Source organism: Schistocerca piceifrons, chromosome 8 (genome assembly GCF_021461385.2).
Source record: "Schistocerca piceifrons isolate TAMUIC-IGC-003096 chromosome 8, iqSchPice1.1, whole genome shotgun sequence".
Taxonomy (NCBI): Eukaryota; Metazoa; Arthropoda; class Insecta; order Orthoptera; family Acrididae; genus Schistocerca; species Schistocerca piceifrons.
In genome coordinates, this window is record NC_060145.1 from 411,815,784 (window position 1) to 411,829,152 (window position 13,369).

The 13,369-nt window shown below is 39.8% G+C and overlaps 1 protein-coding gene across 4 annotated transcripts in view; it reads right to left on the reverse strand.

Annotated features, from left to right (window-relative positions):
- Nucleotides 1-1,347: 1,347 nt before the first annotated feature.
- The window catches only part of LOC124711436 (sensory neuron membrane protein 2-like), a 236,065-nt gene continuing 224,043 nt past the window's right edge, over nt 1,348-13,369 (reverse strand). For all 4 annotated transcript variants that reach the window (XM_047241509.1, XM_047241510.1, XM_047241512.1 and 1 more), the window contains 3 exons: nt 9,018-9,136; nt 4,642-4,764; nt 1,348-3,098 (listed from right to left, as the gene is read on the reverse strand). In XM_047241509.1, coding sequence (XP_047097465.1) covers nt 2,892-3,098; nt 4,642-4,764; nt 9,018-9,136 — 449 coding nt within the window. In that variant the 3' untranslated portion in view covers nt 1,348-2,891. The remainder of the gene's footprint in view (nt 3,099-4,641; nt 4,765-9,017; nt 9,137-13,369) is intronic.

Here is a 13,369-nt window from a genome sequence, read left to right on the forward strand (position 1 = left end):
CTCAAATTAAGGCCTGTGTTGGTACTAATAGATTATTAGACTTCTCCTTAGTAAATCTACAAAGCTGCAACTTTTTTCATTTTATTTTTTGAATGAATACAATGATGTGGTAATCAAACCGTTGAGATATCTACTTACTGTGTGAGACCATTTAGTACTTCGTGAAGTCATGAAAGATGTAAAGTTCGTTTTGGTTGCCGATTTGTGTTTCTCTGTTATCTCTCTGCATTTGAGGACTAGCATGTGTGTCATTAAAATAAAAAATAATGATAATAACATTGCTGGCTTCTAGAGTTTATTTTCGTTATGGTGGAGTCATTTGACTGGATCGCTAAAGCGTCTGTAGATGATAGGATCAAACGGCGCACCAAGATTTGACCGAAAAAATACACGTAAATCTCTTTGACTTCCTGTCTTGGGTTTAATCTGTGGTACGGACTTGGGTATTATCACCCTCGTATACTCTTTGCTTGCTTAGTGTGCCCGGTAAATAAAAACATTCTGTTTATGGGTAACTATTATACAGTAAATTTCCATATTTGTTTTAAGTTGGCACATGTGTTTGAAAAAACGAGGTGACTTGAGCGGTTTGTAAAGGGTCAAATTCACGCTACAAGCTCATAACAAAGATTTGCTTGACCGTGTAAATTGTAAGAAGCGTGTACAGACCCTCAAATATGCACAAGTTGGTTGCAGCAACTCAAAACTAACAGCATTTTGTTGTGCAAATATTCCTAGAGAGAGAAAAGTAGCAAGTTGGTGGTGAGGGCATTGATTGTGGAGCATTGTTCGGTATCAGCAATAGACCATCTAGATTCAAGGTGATCTGTTGCCAGCTTTGGATACGTCATGCTACAGTGGAATGAAGCTCCACCTCATTAAATGTGCGGCGCTGATTAGTAATGTGATTTCCAAGCATTTGCTAGACGACCTTCTTGAAAACAGTGGTGATAGTCCTTATTTGATGAAGAAAGACGAAAGTAAGTCTAGTGATATAAAAAAAATGTTGTACATCATAGTGCGTTATTTTGGCCAAAACAACTGGTACATTTAGGAAAACATATAGCTACAGATGGCCTTGTTTGATATAAGTTTGTAGATCCAGATATGGACGGCGCTAAAGCTATGGTAGAAGAACGGCATTCAGTACCTTTAATTTTTAAACTCTCTGCCTCAACTTACCATATTGAAATGTTTTGCCACAGGAATTCGCAAGGAATTGTAACACTGACATTACATGACATTCTCATCCGTTAGTAACACGTACTAAATGAAGCGTTTGAGCACTACAGTGGTAAAGGATATAAGGACAGGTGAGCTGGAAGCAATAAATGTAGAATTGTCCTCGTATTTTTCTTGTATTTATACGTCGAAAATTGGTGTCGACACTCCTTGTATAACACTTTCGTCATTTACTTACTTCACCAACTTACAAATGTGCTATAATATGAAACATTCTTAATGTGGTTTATAAGAACAGGTTCAAGGTAGCGTTCTCATCAGAAAATAAAAATTTCAGTGTTTTTCTAACAAAACTTGGTTTTAGTACGTTGTATTCGATTAACCCTAACAATGTCAATGCATTTACCATAACACACGTTATCCAGCGGGAGGGAGGTACTTTATACCCACCGTAAGAAAATTAAAAATATGGAAAATACATTAACTGTTTTTGAATTACATTAACAACATCCTTTCTAAAGATGTACTGATGTGTAAGTATGATCCAGAAGCTGGAAATAATTTTAGCGCACTCTTAGCTAATGTGTGTGTACTTTCAATAACGTTTGTTACGAACTTTGTGGCCACCACAAAAATTTTAACAATACCAATATCGCTCATTATTGTTTAATTTTACTCTCAAATCACTTTTTAAAGAATTATTGGTTTGTAAGTAACGTCCTGAACCTGCAAATATTGGATACGACTTTCATAGAGGAAAGTGAGATCTACTAATGAGACTTAAATTTTTGAGTTTAACTGAAAAATTTAAAACCTTTATGGAAGCTGATAGAAAAATTCATTAAATAACAAGAAATATTTTTTTCAGAATTTTAAAATATTAAGAAACTAACTAGATTACAATATTTTCGAAAAGTGGAGAGAACGTACCACCCAACCCCCTTTGGTATTGTCTGGTTAATTAAAAAAAAAACAGTAATTTCCACCACAACGTTAGACATCTCACGTATTTCTTATACACTGTTCGACAATCATTCTGGAGACACATGAGACTTTTCATTTTGTTTTAACATTTTGGATGACATTGCAACGAAGCATCCGTTTTAGAGCCTGCAGCTGCTGATAACAACGGTTTATAATATTACTACGAGAACAGAGTCTCTGCTTGCATTATCCGCATCCAGCAAAACTTCAGGGGCTACTGCAAACAGACACATTTCTGCTAATGCAGGGGAAATCCATAATATGATGGTACCTTTACTGAATGTGAATTTGCTCTTAGTGTCGTGTACTTCTCTCTGGGATACTAAACCAGGCTTTTAACATTACTTTCTGCTGCGGTGATTTCTGCAATCAAACTGCACATGTATTTACGGTGATATTTCACTTATCTACCACATACAGTTTCAACTACGGTATTTCAAGATTCTGAGAAACAGTGTAGCGCGGTGTTCATTGTATGTTCTGGAACTGGAGGGCAAAAGTGTATTTTTAGTTTTAGTAAACGGCAGAGACACATGTGAGCTCCAGCACTAAGTTCATATGCTGTTCTACTAGAGACAACTCATACTCGGCTACTGTAGAAGAACACACAAATAGCTTGTTGTGTTCATTGAACGTTTGTTTGCAACAGGCGACTCTCCCTGTACTGGATTGAGGGTTGATAGTCTTAAAATTGTTTCCGTCTGTGAGTCTTTAGACATTTCGAATTATGTTTCACTTATCTTTCGGAAACGAACTGCATTGAATTTGTTTTTCATGTGTGTTAGTGGATAAAACTGTTGCGAAATGATCATAAGCACTAATATTAAACCTGCAATGAGAAACAGTACTGCAAGTACTTTCAGGATCACTGGACCCTCATTCACCGCCACCTTAATCAGAAGCATCAAACCGTCAGGATAAGGACCGATAACCTGAAAAAAATTAGCTTTTGTGAGACAGGTATGTATATCCTATAATGTAAATATTAGAATACAATGTACGAGGTGCGACAATAAAATAATGAGATTGATTGTCTTTGCAGGATGTGGCAACCGTGCAGGCTTTCGTAGGCACAATATCTTTGACCTTGGTCTACAAGCTGCTTCTAGTCAAAGCGGCACATCGATGCAACTGCTCAGTCGTGAGTTGTGCTGTAATAAATTAACAATTGTCTGTGTCTCTCGTCACGAAAATGGAACTACATAATATTGCGCAACGGTATGCCATTTATTTTTGCCTTAAATTGGGTGAATGGTTTTGGAGAGGAGGTTATGTCTAGAGTTAGAATTTTTCGTTGGCATAAAATGTTTAGTGAAGGCAGAACGAATGTTGAAGATGAAGACCTCACTGGACGACCATCAACCGCACGGACTGATGTCAACTTGGCCAGGGTGCGTGAACTCGTACGATCTGTTCGAAGATTATTTGAGAAAATGATTGCAGAAGAACTGAACATCAGTCGAGAAACGGTTCGTCTAATAATAACTGAAGATCTTGGTATGAGAAAGATTTGTGCAATAATGGCCCCCAAAAATCGTAATGCGCCATCCCATACCGCTCTGTCAGTACAGCAATTTTTAACCTCAAAACGAATTTTAGTACTACCACAGCCACCTTATTCACCAGATATCGCTCCATGCAACTTTTTACTATTTCCAAGAGTCAAAACGGTGGTTAAGCGACACCATTTTCAAACAGCACGAGATGTCCAAAAAGCGGTGACGAGGGTCTTGGAGGATATTACAGAAGATGAGTTCCAGAAATGTTACCATCAATGGCAGAAGCGCTGGAAAAAGTGTGTGCAGTCAGGAGGGAAAAACACTAAACTTGACTATAACCGTAAGTAACATTCTTTTCTCACATCAGTCTTATTACTTTATTGTCGCACCTCGCATGTCTCGAATTTTCTCTGACTCCGTATAATTTGCAAATTTGTGGTTTGAGAAATGTAGTTATTATGAAATGTTTTTTGCAGTTGTCACTGGACTATGTGTAACAAAAATCTATCTCACATTTGGCAGTCCAAACTGGCAATGACTGCAACGGAAAGACATCAATAGCTTTAGTCAGTGACGGTAGTATACACTTGGAAACAATACCATATCAAAGTACTTAAAGTCGAAGTGTACCACAGTTATTCTGTCACGGTAAAAAGTGCCACTGCACTCCGCACTGCAGCAGTAGAAATTAACGAGCCGAGGAAATACGCTGTAAATTATGCTGTGCTCATAAAATTTTTAATTTTGATCCAATATTTTACACTTTGTTAGAGTGTGACCCACGATTTTGTGATAACTACAGAAAAGGGGAGGAGGGAAGGGTGGTTAAGTGAAAAATTCCAAAGTTTACGGTAAATATCGACAATATTCTAACAATCTATGAATACATTTAACGTGAAATACAACAATTCATTACACATAAATCTTGTATTTAGTGAACAAAACACTATAGAGTATACTTGATCGTTTTACTCACCGTCTCAAACCATATTATCGGTAAAAACATGCCATGGAAAGCAGAAATACTTTTCATGCCGCTCGTTCTTGCAATGAGGTTAATCTGTATTTTGCAGCTTCCTTGAATTGGCAGTCCCAAATCCTGCAACATTTCGTTAAAAAATGTAATATGTACGTATTACATCACGTAACAGATAAGTCTTGCTGCTTAATCTTGTCGTGCATTTTCGTTCATCCACAACTTAAAATACATTCTTTTAAACACAAAAGCAACTTAGAATTACATAAAATTCCAAGTCAAGCAGATCTACAGGGTGAAAAGTATTTAAACCGACAAACTCTGGGAGGTTGTAGGGGACATCTAGACAAATATTATTCCCTAATGTCATTTTCTCCTATGATGAGTATTTAAACCGGTAGAGGAAGATTTCTCTGGCGGCAAATTAACTAAACGAACAAACCCTTTTCCATTTTTTATGACCAAGAGACAACACATTAACACAGCCCAATTTCAGTTACAGTAGATTTTTCGAAAATGCCTTCATTGACACGTAAACGAAGGTTACATCCTCGGATCATTTTCTGTCTGACACGGGCAAAACCCCTGGAGTATCCTGAATTGTTCCTGCAGCCGCTACTATCCGGGCAACCAGATGCTCTTCTGATGCAACAGGAGTTGCGTAAACAACGTTGCGCATCTCTCCCCACACAAAAAAAGTCCAGAGGGGACATATCTGGGGATCGAGCAGGCCATGGTACAGGACCACCTCTGCCAATCCATGTTTCTGGGAACCGTCGGTACAGGAGTCGACGCACATTACGACTGAAATGTGCTGGCGCCCAGTCATGCTGGAACCACATTCGTTGTCTTGTAGGAAGCGGGACGTCTTCCAGCAATTCTGGCAATGCTCTGGCAAGAAAATTGTAATAGTGCCTGCCATTTAATGGCCTAGGTAGCAGATACGCCCAATTAAACAGTCCTCAACAACACCGACCCACACACTAAAGCACTTGACGAGCGCTAGTAACTGTGGCATGTGGGTTATCCTCACTCCAAACATGCGAATTGTGCATGGTGAAGACTCCATCACGCCGGAACGTTGCTCCATCGGTAAACAACACAGAGGATGGGAATGTAGGATGCATTTCAGACTGTTCCAGGTAACACTGCGAAACCTGTGCTCTGGGTGGATAATCAGCTAGTTCCAGGTTGTGGACACGCTGTAAGTGAAACGGACGTAACAACTGCTCTGGAAGGACTGTTCTTACATTCATCTGATTCGTTTCCATGTTACGTGCAAATATACGAGTGCTGATTGAAGCTACAAGACAGCTTCCTCAAATTGCAGCGTTATTACCGTCCGACGGTGTCCCTGTCCAGGTAATCTGCTAAATGGCCCGGTCTCACGCAGACGTTGGTACACAGCAGCAAAGGTCGTATGATGCGGGATACGGTGATTAGGATATTCTTGTTGATAAACCCGCTGTGCAGCTCGTCCGTTGTGGTGCGCTACGTAGTACGCACCAACCGTATCAGTGTACTCACTCCAGGTGTATCGCCCCATTAGTAAACAGAGACAATGCACTACTACACTGGTGGACAGCAGTTGCCTACAACTGAAGATCGTAATAAGGCCTCTAACAACTGAAGAGCGTAATACGGCCTCCACCGGTTTAAGTAATCCTCATAGGAAAAAATGTCATTAGGGAAATATTTGTTTTGATGTCCACTATAACCTCCCAGAGTTTGTCGGTTTAAATACTTTTCACCCTGTATAGTCTACAAGGTGCTCATCCTTAAAAGAATTCAGGACTATTCTCATTTCCAACAGCCTTTATAGTACTGCCACTACACTGGTTACAAATGTGGATTACATTTTTTTATATATAGAATGGGCTACTCAGTTTGTTTTCTCTCAGATAAATTTGATATGATAGAAATATTCATAATCTCATTTCTGTTTGACTTACAAAGACCTCGTAAAAATCGTAAGCTGTCTTTAGTAATCTAATTAACTATTGTGATGCATACATCAATTTTGTTTCTCAAGTGGAACTCTTCAATTAGGCAGTTCATCTTTAACCACTATACGTCAAGGTGGGCATTAAGTTAGACGGGTTAATTTTTCAATACACTTCCAATGATCTAAAAATTTTTAGAAATGAGACCAAGACCTTAAAATGTAAATTAACACGCTTCCTAGTAGTATACTTTTGTTAATCAGCACAGGAGTTCGCAGCAGCTTAGAATCATTTGAATTCAATGTGTCATTTGGAAATAGTACCTCAAATCACTAGCCTCTGCATTTTTCAACGTCTTTTTATTATGTTGTGGTTCGTTCCTTTAACGAGTACCTTTGCCTCACGCAATCACACGAATACACCAAAAATAAGCTCATGAATAATGAATATTTTTGTCGTATTAACAGAATCTTCCGTCGGTTCTTGGTAGAACAACATTATAATAAATGAAAAGCATCGCTCTGCTTTTGTTCTACAATATAATACTGTAGAACAAAAGCAAACTGTTGATTTTCATTTATTAGAATATTTTTGTATATCTGACAAGAACTTACATATTTAAATGCATTTAAAAGAGCGTTGTCTGTTTTTAGATGTACATAGCGAACAACCAGCACATTTATGCCTCTTTCAACAGCACACTGTAGTATCACTTCGTAAATGTATGTTATTAGTTCTCCAAATATTAAATACTTTGAATTTCACTGTACTATTTACTGGTGGTAATAATACACTGAGTTGACAAAGTCATGTGATATCGATGTGGTGGTGGCAGTTTAGTGCACACAAGGTGTAAAAGGCATTGCATTGCCGTAGTCATTTGTACACAGGTGATTCACTTGCAAACGTTTCCGACGTGATTATGATCGCACGACGGAATTAAGACTCTGAACGCGGAGTGGTAATTGGAGCTAGAGTAGTTGGAGCTAGATGCATTGAAAATTCCATTTCGGAAATCATTAGGGTATTCAGTATTCCGAGATGTACAGTGTCGAGAGTGTGCCTAGAATACCAAATTTCAGCATGACCTATCGCAACGGACAAGTGTTCGACGGTCTTCGCTTGAAGACTGAGAGCAGCGGCGTTTGGGTAAAATTGTCAGTGCTAACATACAAGCAGCAGTGCGTGAAATAACCGCAGAAATCAATGTGGGACGTACGTATCCGTTAGGACTATGCGCAAAATTTGGCGCTAATGGGCAATGGCACCAGACGTCCGACGAGAGTGCTTTTGCTAACAGCACGAGATCGCTTGCAGCGCCTCTCCTGGACTCGTGACCATATCGGTTCGACTCTAGGCGACTGTAAAACCGTGGCCTGATGAGATGAGTCCTAATTTAAAATTGTAAGCGGTAAAAGTATGGTGCGAGTGCGTCGCAGATTCGAGGAACCCATGGACCCAAGTTGTCAACAAGACACTGTGCAAGCTGGTAGTGGATCCATAACGGTGTGTCGTGTGTTTACATTGAATGGACTGGGTCCTCTTGATGTTCAGCTACGTGGAGACCAATTGCTGCCATTCATAGACGACATGTTCCCAAACAACGACGGGATTTTTATGAGTGTCAGTGTGGCATGCCACTGGTGCACAACTGTTCGCCACTGGTTTGAAGAACGTTCTGGACAATTCGAGAGAATGATTTGGCCACCCAGATCGCCCGAAATGCCTCCCATGGAACATTTGTGTGACATAATCGACAAGTTAGTTAGTGCACGAAATCATGCACCTGCAACACTTCCGCAATTATAGACTGTCATAGAGGATCAGTATTTCTGCTGGGACTTTCACGAATTGTTGAGTCCACGCCACGTCGAGTTGCTGCAGTAAGCCAACAAAAGGAGGTTCGACACGATATACTATGACGAGACATGCAACGGTTTAGACTTCCGTCCGTCCTTTTCTGATGATTTTTGCAGCTGCTGTAACCACAGTACGCCTTTGAGGGTGCCACAATACGAGTCCAGCACTGTGTTTCTCCTTCAGCGTTACCAGGTATCGTATTGCCTGACGCTATCAATGTAGGTAAAATTTATGTTATTAACCTGTGTTATTAGTTTGTTTCTCATGTCGTTGCATTTTCACACACGTAGATGTTGTTGCCAATAACCCCTATCATAGTGCACCGCTCTAATTATAAGCGCATTCTTTTTGTCTGTCTTAGACTGGTCTCAGTATGATCATTGCTAATAGAAAGTAGTTATCAAAAAAAGTAAAAAACTAGCGTTCAAATGGCGATTATTAAATAAAATAAACTGACACAATCAAAGGCAACTATAAATACTGTAGTTTGATGTTTATCGATGCAATATCTTCATCGATATTACGTCATCATGAAACTGAATGTTTGCTTGGTATTCGGGCAGTTCGTCTTACCGTTGAAACTGAGAAATATGACTCGTGCTTTTCTTGGTCTGGAGAGAGCCCATCGATAGCTTGTAGAAGACTTTCATCTCCGTTCAGGAAGTGGGGGTTAGATATCGCAGCTGGGACATCTGAAAGAGTAAACAAACCACTGTCACTTGTATGCCTTATTGGTGACATAATACTTCATGGCAATAACACATTGTTTTATTTTTATAAGCGAACATGACAAAATTTTTAAAACAGTTTCGTCAGATACACTGCTCTGTAAAACTTATTGATGAGTTAAATAAAGTTATATAACATATTCACTAGACGGTGGACGTGAATGAAAGCGCGGCAGCATTTTGCCAGAGGGTTCCCAGGTGTGCACAGAAAGTTGGACGCCATATGGCCCGAGGTACGCGTGACTGTACGTCCACCATAGAACCGTCCAGCAGTTGTCACCCCATCACAGAAACTCCTTGCCAACCACGCGCCCCGCGCTGGGACAGGTCTCGGAGCATCCACTGGTTTCCGTCGTGTTCACACACCCTTTTGTAATGTCCGGAGGACCGTTATCAGTCTTGGTGGCTTCAGTGTAATCATTGTCTTCTAATAAAAGTGTCATTTCAGTTCGTCTCATGGCCTATTTCCTTCAGTTACCTTCTGCACTACACTCCAACAGTTCTTTCTGTGTATGGTCCAACTTTTCTCGAGCTATGTTACTTGCCAGTGACACATCATGTGAAAGTTACTTTCGTTCTAAAGTTTTGAACACCTATGTGTTAACAAAGAATCCAGCACATGCAAGACGTGTAGAAAAATTTCTGTGGGGTGACAGACCTCTAAATGGCGAAGTATGCTAAAAATTGGTTCATGAACATGAAACAAAACGGTACATCGAGAAGCAAAACACGAAAGGCAGCTTGGTAATTAAATACGAACTGACAGATACCTCTGCAGTTTTCTCAAGGAACTTTGTCATTTCGTAGCGTTAATATTCAAAACAGATTTTGCAGTGAAGTGCAGAAAAAGTTTCGCAAGGTTTGAAACACGTTTGTTACATATTTAATCCACGAAACTCCTCGCCACCAGAGAATCGTTCGTCTTAAAAATTCCCGTCAGCCATTTGATTGGAAACGTCATGTTTTTTCGTTGCATTAGAGAAACAACGCTTGTGAAAGAATTGATGAGTCCAGTCAGTAGATGCGTATTGGATTTGAAAAACACTCCATGACATAGACAGTAACGATTCTTATTATTACTCTTGTTGTTGTTTCCACTCAAAATACGGGTTTCGCGTAGCTCTCAACATTATTCTGTTCTGTGCAAGACTCTTCATCTCCTAATAACAACTGTACCCTACATCCCTTTGAATCTGCTCGATGTATTCATATCTTGGTGTCTCTCTATAATGACCCCCTAGACTTCCCTCTAACACTAAACTGATCATCTCTTGAAATCTCAGAACGTTTCCCATCAAACGATTCCTTCTTGCCAGCCGGGGTGGCCGAGCGGTTCTAGGCGCTACAGTCTTGAACCGCGCGACCGTTTGGAACGCAGGTTCGAATCCTGCCTCGGGCATGGCTGTGTGTGATGGCCTTAGGTTAGTTAGGTTTAAGTAGTTCTAAGTTCTAGGAGACTAATGACCTCAGAAGTTAAGTCCCATAGTGCTCAGAGCCATTTGAACCATTTGATTCCTTCTTTCGGTAAAGTTATGCCACAAATTTCTTTTCTCCCCAGTTCTACACAATGCCTCCTAATTATTTACATGGTATTCCTATGTAATCTTTAGCATCCTTCTGTAGCGACACATTTCAAAAGTATGTATTCCCCCACAGTCTGAACTGTGTATCGTCCACGTTTCACTTTCAAACCTCGCATCGGACAAACACCTCCAGCAACAAACTTCCTAACAGTTGAACAGGGAGTGTACAGATGAGACTAATTAGATAACACTAATGCGTATCATATCTGAATATTTCTCAAGCATTTTCAGCTGCTACGACATGGGAGTAACCGGGGATATTAATCTAACCTGCGACCTGTCTTATCCATTTCAACGTGGACTTCATAGCCGCATGCAACTCAGCATTAATTTCCTCTCTTGTGTGAAACTTTTCATCTGAGAGTAGCATTTGCAACCTACGTCCTCATTTACTTGCTGGATGTATTCCAATTTCTGTTTTCCTCTACAGTTTTTATCCTCTACAGCTGCCTCTAGTACCATGGAATTTATTCCCTGATGTCTTAACACATGTCCTATCGTACTGCCTCTTCTTCTTTTCAGTGTTTTCCACATGTTCCTTTCCCTAGCGATTCTGCAGAGAACCTCCTTGTTCCATATCTTGTCAGTCCACCTATGTTTAAACATTCTTCTGTAGCACCACATTTCATAGGCTTCCATTCTCTTCTGTTCCAGTTTTCCTACAGTCAGTATCTCACTACCATACAATGCTGTGCTTCAAACGTACATTCTCAGAAATTACTTCCTCCAGTTAAGGACTATGTTTGATACTAGCAGACTTCTGTTTGCCGGGAATGCCTCATTTTTGCAAGTACTAGTCTGCTTTTCATGTCCTCCTTGCTCCGTCCGCCTTACGCTATTTTACTGATTAGGTAACTGATTCCATAACTTCGTCTACTTCCTGATCCCCAATTCTATCGTCATGTTTCCTACTGTTCTAATTTCTGCTGCTTCTTATTACTTTCGTGTTTCTTCGATTTACTCTCAGTACATGTTCTGGACTCATTAGAATGTCCGTTCCATTCAGGAGACCAACTAATTCTTCTTCACTTCCACTGAGGTTCTCAATGTCATCAGAGAATCTCACCATGGATATATTTTACTTTGAATTTGAATCCCACTATTGAACCTTTCATTTCCGTCATTGCTTCTTCGACGTATATATTGAACAGAAGTACCGAAAGACCACATCCCTCTCTGACGCTATTCTCACCCCGAGCAGTTAATTCTTGATCTTCCAGACTTATTGTTCCCTTCAGGTTCTTGTACAAATTGTGCACTACCGTCTTTCCCTATAGCTTACAGCAATCTCTCACAGAATTTCGGACATCCTGCACCATTTTACATTGTCGAATGGTTTTCCCATATACATAAATAAAGCCAATGAACATGTCTCGATTTTTCTTCAGTCTTACTGCTATTGTCAACAGCAACGTCAGAATTGCCTCACTCGTGCCTTTACTTATCCTAAAGCCATACTAATCGTTATATAACAGACCCAGAATTTTTCTTTACTATTCTTCTGCATATTATTCTTGTCAGTAACTTGGACGCATGACCTGTTAGGCTGATTTTGCTATAATTCTCGCATTTGCCACCTCTTGGAGTGTTAGGAATTGTGTGGATGATGTTTTTACGAATGTCTGATCGAATATCGCCAGCCTCATACATTCTACACACCAACATTAATAGTCTTTCGATTAAAACTTCCTCCATTGACATTGGGAATGCCGATGCAATATTATCTATCCCTTATGCCTTATTTGATCTTAAATCTTCCAAAGCTCTTTTAGATTCTGATTCTAACAGTGGATCCCCTATATCTTCCCTATCGACTCCTGTTTCTTCTTCTACCACGTCACCAGACAAGTCTTCCCTCTCATAGAGGCCTCCAATGTACTCTTTCCATCTACCTACTCTCTCCTGGGCATTTAGGAGTGGAATTCCCGTTGTATTCTTAATGTTACCCTTTAATTTTACTGAGATTGGTTTTTGCTTTTATACTTGGTAAGTCCTTCCTTCCGACAATAATTTATTTTCAGATTTATTAACATCTTCCATACAGCCATTTCGTTTCAACTTCCCTGCACGTCCTATTTGTTTCATCCTCAGCTACTGTATTCTGAAATTTCCCGGAGCATTTTTGTACTTCCTTATTCCATCGATCAACTGAAGTATTTTATTTATTACCCATGGTTTCTTACCATGGCAGTTACCATCTTTGTCCCAATGTTTTTCTTTTCAACTTCTGTGATTGCTCTTTTTGGCGATGTCCATTCCTCTTCAACAGTAGTGCCTACTGCACTGTTCATTATCGGATTGTATATAGCCTCAGAGAACTTCAAGTGTGTCACTTGATTCCTTAGTACTTCTGTACCCCACTTCTTTACACAGTGACTAGTCTCTTGGGCTTCAGTCTACTCTTCATGACTGCTAAATTGTGATTTGAGTGTATATCTCCTCCTGGGTACGCTTCACAATCCAATATATGATTTCGAAATCTCTACTGGACCATGGTGCCATCTAACTAAAATCTTCCCGTATCTCCAAAATCTTATACAAATATACCTCCTCCTCTTGTGACTCTTGAGTAGAGCAGTCGCTGTTAATAACTGATATGTATTGCAGAACTCTA